This window comes from Spea bombifrons, chromosome 5 (genome assembly GCF_027358695.1).
Source record: "Spea bombifrons isolate aSpeBom1 chromosome 5, aSpeBom1.2.pri, whole genome shotgun sequence".
Taxonomy (NCBI): domain Eukaryota; kingdom Metazoa; phylum Chordata; class Amphibia; order Anura; family Pelobatidae; genus Spea; species Spea bombifrons.
Window position 1 is genome coordinate 12,341,014 of NC_071091.1, and position 17,766 is coordinate 12,358,779.

Here is a 17,766-nt window from a genome sequence, read left to right on the forward strand (position 1 = left end):
AATACTGCAGTTTTTTGGACATGAAAAAACTGCAATACTGCACTTTTACTGCAGTTTTACTGCACATTTACTGCACTTTTACTGCAGTATTACTGCACATTTACTGCCCTTTTTTTTATATTGCAAACCTACAGTTGTACTTCAAAGTACTGAAGCTTTATTTCATTTGTACTTCCGTACAAAAATAACTGCAGTAAAACTGCAGTACAGTGAAGTACAAATGCAGTAAAACTGCAGTAAATGTGCAGTAATACTGCAGTAAAAGTGCAGTATTGCAGTTTTTTCATGTCCAAAAAACTGCAGTATTACTTCACAAAAAATGCAGTATTTTTTTGTAAGGGAGGTTTCTGAAAGGCCGTTCTATTTCCATAATTATTGATTTTTTTTTTATTATTCCAATGTCAGGTTACAATATCTTGAAGAAAATCATTAGTTGATGTGTTGGAATCCACTCAGATGGTCTTTGGTCTTTTTGACAATTTCAAAGATATTATACTATAAGTCTTATTATTGGGTTTCTGCATCTCAGAGATTACATCTCGCTTTTGCACAGCCCTGTCCTTGAATATCTTTTTTTATACAAACTACTAGATTAAAACCGCTAGAAAGAGAGGCAATACCAATTTTAAAGATTTACAATAATAATAAATTATACATTACAAATACATTATAAATTATTATTATTTACATTTATAAACTATAAAAAATAAAGGTGCTTCTGTCCCTTTAAATATTTTTTTTAAATAAAGTAAAATACTGTTACTTTTTTTTTACAGAAAAACATGTTTATCTATTAGCAGAACATCAACAAACCAAGAGCACGATGTGCTATGGAAGAGATCACAAATAAAAGAATAACTAACAGATTCCCAAACTGGGCAATGTTTAGCCAATAACCAGAAGCATCGATGCAACGCGGTTAATATGTAATTTATCATTTACTGCATCTTTCGCCTCGCTAACTATAACCACGGTAGTTCCATTAGTTGCAATCTCATCAAACATCCCCCACATTGTGTGGCGCAGTCACAACATTACATCACATCTTTGCCTTCTACCGCGTGCATGCGCAAAGCCATAAACCAGAACTGAACAAAATCCAGTGAGCCTTATTTATAACGAGCATCATTCGGCAGGATCATTGCACTTGGTTTCCATGGTGATTGCTCCACATATAGAACTCTGCTATGGAAATTGCACTGTTGCTGGACCGTAACCTCTACTTTCTGAGGATGATAGGCATTGCTGTTCAAACTAGCAGGACGGTCACAAGCGGCACAGACTGAAATTTCCATAGAATCAAGGAATCAATTAAAACACATAAAATCGCTGAATCGCTTACAACCGAGATAAATGAACCCACGAGACACAAACATATTTTTTCTCATTAAAGAATCCTAGTGCCTTATGTGCCACCATACTCCGCAATGCGATCATCCGACAGATCAGTACACATAACCCGATGAGAACACGAACAGCGTGAGTTAACGAGACAGTGATAGAAAGGTCGCACTCACCTTTATGTCTCCATTGACAGTCCTCGGAGTGTGATTAAAAGCCTGCGCAGGATCCTTATTGTAAACTTTCAGGAAGGATCTATCTTGAATGTTCCTTGAATAGAAACAAAAATTCAGACACATCAGTACATGTAACACACGGAAGGGGGTACATTTCAGCCTTTTCCCTTCGGGGTCACCCAAGGAACCCCATTATTTCCTATTTAGACCTGTGCGCAGGATACGCTGGAAAGCAAAAAAAAAACAATAAAAAAGAAAGGCAAACCTGTATGTTTTAGAGTTCGGCGTGATCTTGCGATAGTTCCACACCCTCGGGGATCAGGTGACGTACAGGTTACAGACGTGTGATTTGAATACGGACAAAGTATGGAGGAGACGGGTTAATGTTTAAATGTTTCCCTGCTAAATCTAAGCTAACAGAGAGAGACACGTACCGAGGCTTATCTCAGAAATGCCTATTAGCAGGACACACAAGCTTTCCTTTGTTTGGCAAAGCATGTAGACTCTGAAATTTAATAAATTAGACCAGGACACCGTTAACACTGGGAGATTTAACCCAAAAGCCAACTTACGCTCTGCTTTTTTCCACAATCACTAGCTTGCATTTGCTCGGCTCTTCCCAGACATTCTGCGCTTTAACTGCGAGGCTATTTTTCAACTCAAGCAGATCGGCTGGAAGGATTTCTCCGACGAGAAAAAGGGAATCGGCATCAGGAAGGAGAATAAAAGGCTACAAATGGCTAGGTTTGCTTCGTATGCCTTCAGGAAAGGCATTCCTTCCCCGATCTGTGCCAGCGAACTAGAAAGCTCCCTAAACGAAGGCTGAATTCCTTTGGTCCAGGTGCGGTAACCGAGTATTATGGGCTGAGCTTAGGCAGGAAGATTATGTTTTAGGAAAGGAGCCGGGAAAAAAAAAAGAGGAAGAATGTCCTGGGTTGGTCTTATTTTGATCTTTTGTAAAACAATTGTTACGCTCCGTGTATAGCTATATATAAACCATTATGTCACTGGGTTTAATTTATAAGGGAGATCATTCTATGCTTTGCATATTGTCTTGCGTACCTGAAAACGATCCAGGATTTTTATGAACAGTTTCAAGCTTTTAGTTTTCCGGTAATTCTCTTTACTTGAATCCTTAACAACTTTTAAATGGAGACCATAACCTTATAATTTGCAATAATGCTATAGACTGCAGTAAACTGCACTACGTAGAAGGCAATTATTCTCGCCACAAAGGGGTAACAGATGTCTTTCTTTCTAAAATACATACACTATATGGACAAAAGTATTGGGACACCTGACCATTCCACCAACCGGGACTGTGCACTGTGGATTAGAAAAGGGTCTTCCCCAAACTCTTCCAACAAAGTTGGAGGCATAGCATTGTCCTAAATATCTTGGTATGCTGAAGCATTAATAATTTCCTTCATTGGAAGTAAGGGGTGGAAGAACTTGGCTGGCCGCACAGAGCCCTGACCTCAACCCCATCGAACACCTTTGGGATGAACTCCAACAGAGATTCCGAGCCAGACCTTCTCGTCCAACATCAATGAATTCAATGTATTCATGTATTCAATGAATGGGCAAAAATTGCCACTAAACTCACCAAAATCTTGTGGAAAGCCTTCTCAGAAGAGTGGAAGCTGTTATGGATACAAAGGAAGGACCAACTTCATATTAATGTCTATGTGTTAGAATGCAATGTCATAAAAGTCCCTGTTGGTGTAATGGCCAGGTGTCCCAATACACCATAAGGTCCTAATATACTATAGGAGAGGATTGGCAGCATTCAGCCCTGGTGGGCTGGTGGTACCAATAAAGTGAAACCAATAAAATGAACCACAAAGGATCAAGTTAGGGCACAAATTCTTAGCCATAGGAAGGTAGCCTAAAATCTTCAACTGACAACACCGGGGTGTATAATTACCCATCTGCCCCTTGGCAGAACTACATGGCTTCAATTAAACCTAACACAAAACTTGACAGTAATCTGTAGATCATTACAATCCTCTGCCTTGACATTTTGTAATATATTTGTCACAAAATACATCAATATATCCGCTGTTTTGCACACTCTGGGCACTCATCTATATTTCCACATATTTCTAATTATCTGTACCAGTTCTACATGTTACAAAGATTCATAAAGCTGTTCCATTACCAGCGGCTACCTTTTAAATGATTGCGTTCTGCAGAATCCCTCCATATGCATTTGCCCCTTCTCTTCCCACCAGCTGTTTTCGGTGCAGGCGATGCGATCTGCTGAACTCATCTCCTTGCACACGATCCACTTACCACCTTCTCTCCATCGCCGGCTCAGTGAACGCTAAGGGTTGGGGTTCTGCGCACATGCGCTTCCCTACTACTGACTAGCTGTATCAAACAGCCAATCAGTGGCAAGAATAGTGGGAACATGGATGAGCAGAGAAGCTGCAGTTTCTACTTGATTGTGAACACTCACATAGTACTTTACTATCCATTCTTGTTTTAGAGGGGCTACCAGGGACAGTAAGATGTCGCTTTAAATACCCTCGCCGCCATTTATGGAGAGAAAGGGGTTGAGATACAGAGGACCTTTTGTGGGAAATCAAATAACAGACAACAAAGCTTGTGCCAGAATTTTTTTTCCTGCTAATAAACAGGCTTTATTATTCTTATGAACTGTAAAAGTTAATAAAATCAAAGCAGGGCATTAGTTTTTGACAAACATTACACTGTTATGATGGCGATTTCCAGTTTAAACTAGCGGAAACTTGGAGAGATTAGGCAGAGTTCATTAAATATTGCATGGGACAGAGGTCAGGCCAGTGTCTTTCTCATGAAAGAAAAGTGCTTTTTTATTAAACATTCCACCCACTAAATGGACAAATTGAGCCTTAACTAACTACTGGCCAAAATATAGGTCTCTCAGATGTCTCGCTGGATGAGAAACCAAGCTAATTAATGTCCTGGGTAATGATCACGCTCTTTCTTAGGAATGGCGACCAAATGCTTGTTTACTTGTGTTTTTAACTTTTAACTAAAATCTTTTTTTTGTCTCTTACCGCTGCAGTAATTAACTCATGTTCTGTGATTGAACTTACCCCATTTTCCTATTTCATCCTTTTATTTCTTATGAAACAGAAAGATCATTTTTTTCTTTAAGACTTTTATGGCACCCGGACGCCACGATAAAAGCGGTGTCCAGCTGAGTCACGTAACACACCGAAAGATAAAGGCTCTACACGCAAGGTAAGAAGGAGGGACTGCTGTGTGAGCTGCACTCTAGATGGGAGAGGAAGGGAGAAGGAGAAGGGAAGGTGGAGAGGTGAGAGAGATAGAAAAGGAGAATCAAAGAGAAGGGGAGGAGAGAAGGAGAGAAAGAGAGGATGGGAGAGTGTGAGTCTGTGTGTGTGTGTATATATATATATATATGTATATATATATATATATATATATATATATATATATGCATGTATAAGTGTATAGTGTTAGAGTCAATGTGTGCATATAGTGTAAGCGTATGTTAGTGTGTGTGTGAGCATGTAGTGCTATCATATGTCTGAGCATTTGTGATAGTGAATGGTGTTAAGCCTGGTGTATGTCAGTGTATAGTATCTAGAGCTGAAACAACGAATCGATAAAATCGATAATAATCGATAACGGAAATCATCGATAACGATTTCCGTTATCGATTAATCGAGTGATCAATTCGTTGTTGGAGCACTCGGCTCCTTTTACTTACCTCCGCGAGCGTTCCCCGCTTCTGCTACACGCTCTGCAGTCTCCGCCTTCTTTTAGCTACGTGACGGATGTGACGCGTTCCGGAGGTAAGTATTCTTCATGTCTATGTGCACGGATCGCACAGAGCCACTCGCACAGAGCGAATCGCTCTGTGCGAATGGAGCCACTCGCACAGAGCGGTTCGCTCTGTGCGAGTGGCTCCACTCGCACAGAGCGGTTCGCTCTGTGCGAGTGGCTCCATTCGCACAGAGCGGTTCGCTCTGTGCGAGTGGCTCCATTCGCACAGAGCGGTTCGCTCTGTGCGAGTGGCTCCATTCGCACAGAGCGGTTCGCTCTGTGCGAGTGGCTCCATTCGCACAGAGCGGTTCGCTCTGTGCGAGTGGCTCCATTCGCACAGAGCGGTTCGCTCTGTGCGAGTGGCTCCATTCGCACAGAGCGGTTCGCTCTGTGCGAGTGGCTCCATTCGCACAGAGCGGTTCGCTCTGTGCGAGTGGCTCCATTCGCACAGAGCGGTTCGCTCTGTGCGAGTGGCTCCATTCGCACAGAGCGGTTCGTGAGTGTGGGTGCAGGGCAGAGTGGGGGTGGGGGTGCAGGGCAGAGTGGGGGTGGGGGTGCAGGGCAGAGTGGGGGTGGGGGGTGCAGGGCAGGAGACTGGGTGCAGGGCAGAGTGGGGGTGGGGATGCAGGGCAGGGTGTGAGTGTGGGTGCAGGGCAGAGTGGGTGCAGGGCAGAGTGTGAGTGTGGGGGCAGGGCAGAATGTGGGGGCAGGGCTGGGTGCAGGGCAGAGTTAGAGACTGGGTGCAGGGGCACAGTGCAAAGTGCTGGGTGCAAAGTGCCAGTGCTGGGTGCAAAGTGCCAGGGCTGGGTGCAAAGTGCTGGGTGCAAAGTGCCAGGGCTGGGTGCAAAGTGCAAAGTGCTGGTGCAAAGTGCTGAATGCTGGGTGCAAAGTGCTGGATGCAAAGTGCCAGGGCTGGGGCAAAGTGCTGGGTGCAAAGTGCTGGGTGCAAAGTGCCAGGGCTGGGTGCAAAGTGCTGGGTGCAAAGTGCTGGGTGCAAAGTGCTGGGTGCAAAGTGCAAAGTGCTGGGGCAAAGTTTCTTGAACAGTAATAGTCCACCTCTTTTCAGAATGTTTGGGGTTATTTTGTTTCATAAATATTGTGTTTGGGTTCTTGTACTTTGAAAATATTGTTTTTTATTACATCATAACAAAATAAGAATGTTAATGTAAATTTTAAGTTGTTTTTTAACATCCAGTTCATTAAATTCTTTTAAATAAACGAAAAATTTGCATATTGTTTTTTTTTATCCGATTAATCGATTAATCGAAAAAATAATCGGCCGATTAATCGATTATTAAAATAATCGTTAGTTGCAGCCCTAATAGTATCATTGCAAACCTAGGGTTATTGGTCCCTAGGAGAGGGGGAGGGGGAGAATGGGTATGTATGTCTAAGCGTACGCTATTAGAGTTGTTTAGTGTATGGTGCTAGAGCGAGTTTGTGTGTATTATTTATGGGAAAGGACGCTGAAGAAATCTGGGGCTGGCCCTGTCTCCACACAAAGACCCTCCCCAGAAGAGCAAGAGCTCCAGGTAGCAGACCTTGGGAAGTTCCTAGGTAATATTATATAACAAGAATTTGGACAGGCAGATAAACTGAACTCAATGTTTTATAAACATTAGAAGATACCGAGCAGCCAAGTATGAGGATGGCATACGCATGCTGGATATATTATGTTCTAGGTACAAAAGTCCAATTGTAATTGTTAAAGGTCCTTCTCCTCCTAAATATAACACTTTTATAACTAAATGCAGAATTAGCAACATTCATGGGCCTGATGAATGCCCAAACCTATTTTTTTGGCCAAGTACACTTAATTGCCCTGTGATACAAAAGCAGGTGATAAGCTGTCTGTTACTTTTAACAAGGAACCAAACACAAAAAAACCCACAAAATAGCAAACAAGTAATACATGATTTTGGACTGGAAAGCAAAAAAAAAAAAAAAAAAAAAAAGAGAGAAAATAAATTTAAACTTAGAAAAAATGATAGGTTGGTTGTTTACTAATTGATATTATTTGCACATGGTGTATGATTTTCATCATGTGCTTTGGTGAAATTCTGTAATTTCACATGATAATGATAATGAGACACTCAGAATGAGTCCTAAGGGTGAGATTACAGAATATTAATAATCGTTGCTGCGGTGCTTAAATTGCCTCAAACCTCTGCGCTGCCTGACTTCGTATCGAGGGCTAGGAATGTCTAGAATATTAATAATCGCTATTTATTCTGATATTGTGTTGACAGAATGTGCTACGGTGCATATTGAGAAATACAAGGGACAAAGTAACTCTGCTGTTGACATCTTTACGGCCTAATATGCAAATACGATGAGCTAACTTTCCCAAGATGTTACCTTTTTATGTGAAATGCCCTAAAAATCACTGTACTTCAAGATGAGTATGACATGTAATTTATACCCTTAGAACAAAGTGAATGTGTTATTCATTTTCAAATATGTGTTGGCTTCCATGACACTTTTTCCATACGTAACATGTCTTCTTATTAAATATTATTAATATTTATAAATTATACTATACTGTTCTATTCTGTAAGGTGCTTAAAAAGGGGCTATTTGTACCACTGGATGAATAGTAAACAAAAAATGACATCATGAGACAAGGTTTAATATCAAGCAGGAAAGTAAAAAGATATTATTTCTTATTTTCTGATGATCTATATATTCAGTTGAGATTTTACATTTTGAATACAGCTTTGTAAGCGAATATCCAGACCAATATATCACCCTGATTTCTCTATACTGATTGTGAATTACTTAAGTCCCCCCTGGGTCATCTCCTGCATGAAGGTTAAGGAAAGACCCTTTTGTTGTTTTAGTAGAACTTTGCAGGTGTTTACAAGGCCCTTATTGTATTGGAATATATGATGGTCATATATATAAAGAACATAGCGATAAAAGCAGGGCAATCATGAAGGCAACCAATCAAATTTTCCCATTGACTGCATTTTTTGGCACTTTGCATTCTTAGACATTATTCCCAAAGTGAGTTGTTTTTCTCTTAACTGGAGAGCACTTACCTTACATCACTTAGTTCATAATATATATTCCTGCCCTCGTCCTTAATATAAATGGCGGTGCTTGGCGACTCCAGCGTTTTCATTGTCAGCTGCTGGGGAAAGGCACTTACGAAGAGGGCGCGTATTGTGTCAAAGCTCGTAATTTCGTTGGGCATCTGTAGCTTCTTGGTGTCTTCTCCATACTGCAGGAACAGCACACCTTTAAGAAAAAGAAATGCAAGACCATTAATACCAAGTACAGTACCGGCAGATAGCTCTGTCCTTGTGGTTGTTGAATTTGCCAACGTGCCCGTTATAAAATCTGATATACCCACTGTTTCAATACGCCACTCTCATTAACTACTGTAACTATAACAAAGCACTTCGATTTCTAGAAAACAGTTGTCTCTTTGGAATTTAATGCCCTTGAATAACTATGACCCTTGCCCCTGACTTGCTACTGGAATGTCCTCCAAAAGGGCAGTTCCCTAAAATAAATAACATCTTCTCATACCCAACCAACCTGAATGATCTATATTTGTGTGTGGAATTACATTGAAATATATGAATATTTGTTTTTAGAAGAGTATATTATGCCTCAGATCCAGATGTAAATTTTGAATGTTTTTTTTTTGTTATTCTGTTTGACTTATTATGGTGTAAAGTCTTTATTTGAAGTCTCTGAACGCTCTTTGATGGTTTGCATGCGAGGGCACACCAATTATTTTTCGTTACCAACAGCCTCTTTAGCCTGGATGACCTCACACTTTCACATCCTTTCCACTGTAGATAAGTTTGATCAGAACCTTCCTCATCCTTTGTTTCATTATCTTAATTTATATTCTGTTTACAAATTACATACAGCACCGGCAGAACGTAAGGATCTTCCATCATTGCAACTCTACTAACTCTTAGTTATACCCATAAAATGAGGCCCTAAACCCCTAGGGTTATTCATAAAGTTGGGGCAATTAAGAAGATTCGCTATTTGCTAAGCAGCTATAGGTTTTCCTGAGTTTAGTCTCCACTTGGCTTGGGCAGTAGTCTGTCTTTAGTACATGTTACTGGTCTTGGTGAGTTCCACTATGGGATTTATTCACCGATCCAGGATTTTACGCACAAGCTTACAAAAGTGCTGCCCATGAGATTCTCCTATAACAAGAGTTTACTTCCAAGGTACGATCCATAATTAAATCTATGAGATATCGTAAAAATCTGGTCACAGATTGAACTATGTATTCATCTGGTCCGTTCTGCCCTTCTTGCAGGAGAAACTTTACGGGTTGGCCGTCCATACTGCATACTGAATGAAACCTATAGCGTATATATCTACCAACCAAGGGAAGATATCAATGATCTTGGAACGGAATAAGACGGGAGCCAGAAATTCTTGCCCCTTGGCAGTTGTAGCAGTTCTGGTTCATGTTTTATGAATACTTAATGCACGTCGCAATTTATTTAGTTACCTGAATTACATGCGCAACACTTCTTGCTGATGTGTGACGTTTATTGATCGACTACACACCAATTAGAGAAAAATAATTATTTCCCAACAGAAATTCTGTCCCACAATTACTGAACTTTATAGAAGTTTCACTAAAACTGAACGAAATGTATTTTTATGCGAGGTTGTCCAGATGTGACCCGCAATCGGAATATGGAGCCTCTTTAAATATTTGCCTAAGCCTGTCTGATAAACCCATAGGTTTAATGGTGTAATGCACCGTTTGCTCGTTAATCCATGCTGGCTTGTGTTTTAGTTACCCTCGGGCAATGGACTTTACTCCTTCCTCCCCATTTAAGATTTTGATTTATTCCAGAATAAAAAAAAACTCATCACATCTTATTACCTTCTTTATAATATAAGAATAAGGAGTTCTGTACCTACGCCGATAGCACTACACAACCAGATAACTGTAAAGTGTTTCTGTGACTAATGTCTGAGGTGAAAGATCACAACGTGATGGAATAAATCAAGTCAAGTAAGTTTATAAACACGGGATAAATGATGGCTCTGCCAACTCTTGCAGACATCTGGTAAGACCTCACCCTTGTGAGAGTAAAAGTATTTCCAATTTTGGTAACAAAGTATCCTCTTTAAAGGTTTTATTTTCTTACAACGTTCCAGCCTTTAACACATTGTACGCCAATGGGATTTCTATTTGAAATTAAAAGTTAAAATTTCTCTTGTGCAAAAATTTTCCCAGAGCCAAAATTTTGTGCGCACAATATCCGCGCCGCATAAAGTTTCAAAAAAAAAAATAATAAAAAAACTGTTGTGCGCACAATTTTTGGACGTGTGCGCTCTCTAAAAATGCTTTGCGCACAGCTTAGAGGGAACACTGATTATAAGCTGACTTCACTGGATCTGGTTATAAAGTCTTATGTTACACGTATTAATTTCTTTGCATTCACACATATGCTTGTTTTTTTATTATGTTTATGTATATTTAGCATGTTACATATATGTCACTGTGTATCTGTTTGAAATTGTACATACACAAAACTGTTTTTTTTTTGTATGCCTAAAGTAACAATATGTGTATGAATTTCAGACACTGATATAATAGTTTTTAATCCCTACCATTAACTGAACTTCAGGTGAGGCTGGATTAAGGTAATAGGAGTTGCAATAAATTCTGGCTTTGTTCAAACACAAGTCCCTTTTTTGTATAGACTCTACTGCTACACAAAAATCAGATGTGGCTAAATATAATTATTATTTATTGTTTTATATAGCACCAGCATATTCTGTAGCGCTGTACAATGGGTAAACGTAACAAGTAGTATATAACATAACAATTTGCTTACAGAAACAAGAGGTAAGGAGAGCCCTGCTCAAACCGGCTTACAATCTGCAATGTTTTTATGTATTATTTAGGTAATTAAAATTCACAAAGCTAAAATGAATAAATTCAACAGAAGGGAAAGGGAAATTTTGCTAACAAAAACTATATTTTGTTAAGCACTCCTCAGGCATTGTACAAAGCATAATTCTAGCTTATTTTTCTGCTGTACCAAACAAATGCTTTTCTGACAGAAACCATACATCTGGCTGTCAAGTATGCATTGGAAAATATCAAGAGGCAAAGTCTATTTTTTCCCCCAAAAATCAAATAAATTGTAAGATACCTGTGATACACCTGTTTGCGTTTTTAGTAAATCTAATAATAATAATAAAAATAAAATCGTAAAATGCACATATTTGGATAAACGGGATGGAGTTTAGGAATTTGCCATCCAAGTGATATGAAAGCCAGGCCCAAAGCTGCCATCTGGCACACTAGGAAATACCCTATGGGCCACTGGCCGACATCACTCCATGCTTCGTGAGATTAAAAACTTGTGGTCTCTCGTATTCAGCCGTCAGATACACTTAGATGATTGGCGGCTGCCCCCCTTAAAGTGCCAGGTACTGTAAACCCCAACATCAGATGTGGATTATAAATCCAGAGCTACCAAATTATTGTGAAGCAAAGGATAATGAAAGATATGATGCTGTATTGCCCTGTGCTTTTATTGTACGGCTACTATTTTAAAGGAAAGGTAATGCCCATTGTAATGTCCGAGGGCTTTCAGTCGATTTTGTGCAATTTAAGAGAAAGCCAAACTCATCAAAATTCACCAATATAATTTCTAAAGCAAATAAAAAATTAGATCACGTAATGATTGAAATATATGTGAGGCAGTGCTAACATTTATGGCTTTTATGGTATTTAATCTGGTTCCAAGCAGAATATTTTCCATATGGAGCCTAAATCTGTTTAACCCAAAATCCTTTCCAATAAAAATGACATTAAATATGAATTTGCTTCTCAGACCTGACATAATACGATCGAAGTAACTGAATAAATACCCGTTTGCCATATAAAAAAAAACATGCGCAGGACCTGACGGAAAATGAATCAGAAGATCGCACTTTTATTTTTTTGGCATTTAAAAATGTCTCCAGCCAACCCTCCCTTTAGTGACCGTACCCATAGAGCTTTGTAAATGTGTGAAGCTACTCGTCTCCCCACAGCACTGGTAGCGGACGCAGCCTTTTGTGGAGAAAACACTTCTAAATAAGCGTTTTGGTTTTAAAAGATGAGTTATCCCTGCAGCACACCGCTGGTTATCTTGGCATGGGATTACTTGATCTTGGCGTGAGTCCTGGAGCACAGCATCAGTGAAATATCAACATCTGTGAAGGTAAAGCAATGCTATCACACTCCATGCCAAGACGGCATTCGGTGTTGTGACTACCAGCAGATTCACTTGTCTCGGAATTCTGAAAAATTCCATTTATGGCAGGTTCATCTAACAGACGGCCCGGGTGTTATAAGGATACATTTCTCATAGAATTCTGAATAACATGGAGGTTTAAGCTAGATTCTTTTTTTCAGATCTAATGGGATCTCTATTGCGTAATAGTAACAATAAGTTCATATTGGATGTTAATCAAAGGAATACATGGACAGATTTTAGTCACTAGTGGTACTTTGTCACATGTTAAACCAGGCTACATTTTACAGATACCGGCATATATTAAAACATATTTAATAGCCATCTGTTTTCTTCTCTTCTTCACCATTTTCTGATATTTCTTGAACCTTTCGCTGTGGTCTAAGTTAACACCAACAGAATGTATACAGTAATCGCAATCATGTTCTAACATACAAAATGTCTTAATTCACCCAGCAAGATATGTCAAAAAATGTTTATAATTTAGAAACATCAATAAATTCAGAGTTGCAAAAAAAAATCATATTTACAGACTAAATAAATGAATATAAATATATTAGAATCCCGTTACGTGTTTACAGCAGTGGTAACAGTGATCTTCATCAGCATTTCTATGATTATTCTTCCTCCCATTAAGCTTCTTCTTTCTTGTACTGAACCTGATTCCGATAGCGTTTAAAGGGGATAAAAAAGGAAAGTAAGGTACATTTAGGATGGAAAAGAGTAGTTTTATAGGTTTTACTCCACATCACTATTATTTGTCATCACTGGCAGACCAGGAAAGAATGGGTCTCCCCGCTTCCTTGTACTAGAAGTAGGTGAGGTTAGCAGGGTTTACCCCTTGATAGCCCCGTTACACCAGATTTACTCTGTATGAACCCTATGTATCTGACTCACAGCATTCTCCCCTCCCCAGGGGGCACCTTCCACGTAGAAACACAACGTGTTTTGGCGGACAACGCTTGTCTGAAAGGTTTGAACTATGACCTCCCCATGGAAGGCCTGTGCCATAATCTCTGTAACTAGAACCCTCTAAAGTAATAAGATTTGAACACATCAACTAAATAGGGATGGCTTTAAGCCTGCAATTATCTTCAATCTATGGAAAGGAAAAACAAATCTTATTTTCAACGTTAGAAAATGCAGTTAATCCTACACTGTACCTACCCATGTCTTCATCTTCAGACTATATAAAACTATAAAATACTCATTGCAATTTTACTACAGAATTACTAGTTTATTACACACACACACACACACACACACACACATATATATATATATATATATATATATATATATATATATATATATATATATACCGGTATATATATAAATTGCATGTTTCCTATGCCTTAATCAGTGGCTGGATACAGCAAAAGAACAGCCTAGAAAATTGGAGTCATTTACAATAACAAATACGAGGAGCTTTAATCTAAAATAAGTATTATTTCTCCCAAGTTTTGATATTTTCTGGAACATTGCTTGTAATTGCTATGAAAAAGGAACAACATTATGATGCAAAATGTACCCATATAAAAAAGTAAATATAATTATATCTGCTGGAAGAAATGGAAAGCGTTACTAAGGTGCAGTACCAAGTAAATATGACTAGGTGTATATCATGTTTTTTAGCATCACATACAGTGTGTTTTTAATAGCTATTCTGTATGCATGAGATGAATATGGACACACATGGTCTACTGCTATAGATGGAGGAGCCAGGAAAATGATAGCAGAAGCCAAGTCGGAACTTAGGCTCGTCCCTGGCTCACGGAGCTGACACTTTACTCAAGCTGATTCTTTTTCAGCACACGCAGGTCCTGGTACAGGAACATTTCACCTTCAGTGGTTTCACAACGGAGTTTCATATTATTCTGGTCACAGCCCAGTGGACGCTATTACTACCCAGAGTCTGACCTCGTCTCTAGTAATATGGGTGCTCATTAGCTGCTGGTATTTAATCACTCTCTGTCATCAGAACCTTTACCTTTCCGTTCACACGCTCTTAAGTTCAAATTCTAACCATTGGGATGCAGCAGTAAGATCAATATCCCCCCCCACCCTTCCAAGGACTCCTAACATCCTGATAAATACTCTGAGTGTCCTTGACTTAGGATTCCTTTTCTAAAACCTTTCATTAAGTGTCACAAACTCTAATAATGTCAAGGAAGAAACAATGGCACAGAATATTTCAAGAAAAGAACAATTCACAAATATAATCATGTTAACAAGGATGTTATTTTCTTGGTCTCTTCTTCCTAGCCCTCTGTGATACCCCATGTAGGCCACTGGCTATAAGGTTGACACAGGTAGAAAAATGTCTGATGCCTTCCTTTGGACAATATTTTTTTTTATTCTTTTTAAACTGAAATGGGTAAGGTATAGTTGTAGACAACCTATTTAATTAGATGTCCATTCTCACAAAAAGTGTGTCATTACTTAGCAAAACAATATTAAATCCAACAATCGTTTACTGACTTAGGATTTTAACTGATCCTGATCAATGTAGTACTGCACCTGCACATTAACATGACCAGACGCTAATATTTACAATTGACTAAGAAAAGCATCTTTCTAGCCTTATTCCTAACATGTGCTTCGAATTCCAATCCCCACTGTCAGCGAATAAACACAATTTTAGTTATTCTTCACGGTAAATTAAAGTTCTTCTTTCCAGTGGGGGTTGTAAAGTTTGGGTATTCAGGTGATGAGCAAAAATGTGAAGGGGGTGACATTTTTTTTATTGTTTCTGCATTTCCACAGTCATTTTTCTACTTTTCTTCTGTGCATTTGCTTTGACCTTCATTTTTTTTACTTTCTCCTTCAAATCAAACCCTTACATTCAAGCGTTTTCTGGTTTTTCCCCTTTCACATTAAGTATTAAATGTATAAAACAGTTATCAAGTATGCATGGGAACAAGAAGCTAAAATAGTTTGATTTTTCTCAATCACATTCTTTCTCTATTTATGTCAAGCATAGAAGTCACAACAAAAGAAAGGGATTCTTTACAGTAAGGGCAATAAAGGTAGGGAATTCACTAGAGGTGGTGTTATCAGAAACAATGGGCGCCATCAAAGAGGGTCTGGATATTTTTTTTTAAGAAAACAGAACATACAGGGATAAAAATGATAGAATAAAAATTACAATTTTATTGTTTCTGTGTCCAAGCATAAATCTAATTGCCTTTAGAAGTCAAGAAGGAATTTTCCACTCTAAGTGTTAAAATCAGAAAAATAGCTTAATTGGGTCTTTTGTTGCTTTCTTTTGGATCAAAGGTCTTTTTCAACCTAAATGACCGTGTTACTATGGATATTCTTGTTGTTACATGTTTACAGTTACAGTTTATATCAAAACTTTACGTTCAAAATGTATTTATTTCTGGGGGGGGGGTTGCGAACACAACTCCTTCCCTGAGGTTATAGACCTGCCTGTTTGATTTTGGGATATACAATGTAACCCTCTCACATCAAACAAATTTATTTCGCTTCCCACAATAAAAAAGCATGCAATTAAACTTAAAAGGGGTTTGTGGGACTCAGGCTTTTTTTTATATCAGTTACACTGCAGATGTCTTTACTAGGTAAATAAAGCATGATTTTGCCCAACGGAAAAAAAAACGTTAAAATCCCTTTTTGCACATTAACAGCTTGAAGAAAACGTGTAGCCTTATTTGGATACTTTAAGAAATTTTAATACGATTGGATTCTGTGATATGTAGCCAAAGGCCACGATAATACAATACTTTGATAAGACACAAATGGAAAGACTTTGGTCTTATGTTTGCCTCAGATGTATTTTTTTAACATTGCATTATTTTAAATTACAAAGTAACAGGCAGTTTTTTTTTACGGAATGATTTAGCATGACTAATGAACCATAGTAGTGCCTGAATGTTAAAAGCAACATATGGTGATCATCCATTTGTTATATTACTTTACTTGAATGGAATTTATCAATCTGTTTTTATTTTGTGTGCTTTTTAAGGTACAAGTAACACGGAATCACAAACAGAAACGCTCGCACAAACTATCATGATTTGTCCTGGAGTGTCATGATGTCATAGATGAATAGTCCATAAAGCAGCCATTCATTTCCAGGTGGTGGGGATAGGTAACACTCACGTGGGTCCCTGTGACTTCCCAGCAGGTCAAAAGACCATGACAATGATGCGATATAATAAATACATATAACTGGGATTATACTGGATGAATAATAGATACCAGTTACCAAAATGCAATCTATAATACAGTACTGTGAGTTAAGGTATAAAAAATGATTCTGATCAAAAGTTTTAAAAAGTTCCCGGGAAAGTTCGAACTTCGGTTTATATTATTTGTCAGATATTTGCTGTGCAGTGCTACTAAACAAAATGTATATAAAGCGGCAGAGAGCTTCAGCCAGTGCTGCAGGTGCAGAGACAGCGGTAAGAAGAATCTAGTCTGGATAACTCCTTTTTGGTTTGACTGCAGTCTTAGTAAAATGCAATCACTGGTGAGCCCAGGATGTGGATACAATAACACTAGATCAACACAAGCAGCAGCTCTTTAATGGCCTCTAAATCCTAGATCTGAGAGAGGACAGGATGATAACTCATTTATCACTCATCGAATGAAAAACTTGTACAGGAGCTTATACCACAGAAAAAAAATCATCACTTATACAAAGAGCTGTTTACCAAAACCGCCTGCTTTGAAGATATTTCGTTTAAAACCTAACTATGTGGAAGCTGAGATTGGTGGCAGCGTGTGGCGGATATAGTGTTGTTTGTATTATCTGGAAGTTCCCCCCCCCTCGCCCACGTTTGCGAAGGCTGCCAGAACCAATCAACAACAATCAGCAACTTAACTCAAGAGAATGGTTATGTAATGGGGAGTAAATATCAGACCCCACACACACATTTGGTGCGTTATGAACTTACCTGGGAGCCGTCCCTTGCGGGACATGGCCAGGACTCCCCACCGACGTTGGGGGGGCGTTCCCACTGATGTCAGTGGGCGTTCCCGCTAACATCGCGGGAAACACCCTCATTGGTCGGGGAGTGGGGCGTGTCCAGACCCTGCTCCAATGACCTGGAGTTCTCAGGAGAATTCCCAGGTATGGTAATTATATATATATATATATATATATATATATATATATATATATATATATATAGCTTATTGTGTACTATAAACACCATTACATGCATTTTGTGCATAGTACTATAAAAAGTAGTATTTGA

General features: G+C 38.8%; 1 protein-coding gene across 13 annotated transcripts in view; it reads right to left on the reverse strand.

Moving 5' to 3' along the window:
• KIAA1217 (KIAA1217 ortholog) overlaps window positions 1-17,766 on the reverse strand; it is a 305,804-nt gene that overhangs the window by 52,807 nt on the left and 235,231 nt on the right. For all 13 annotated transcript variants that reach the window (XM_053467127.1, XM_053467139.1, XM_053467138.1 and 10 more), the window contains 2 exons: window positions 8,339-8,537; window positions 1,518-1,611 (listed from right to left, as the gene is read on the reverse strand). In XM_053467127.1, the coding sequence (XP_053323102.1) occupies window positions 1,518-1,611; window positions 8,339-8,537 (293 nt within the window). The remainder of the gene's footprint in view (window positions 1-1,517; window positions 1,612-8,338; window positions 8,538-17,766) is intronic.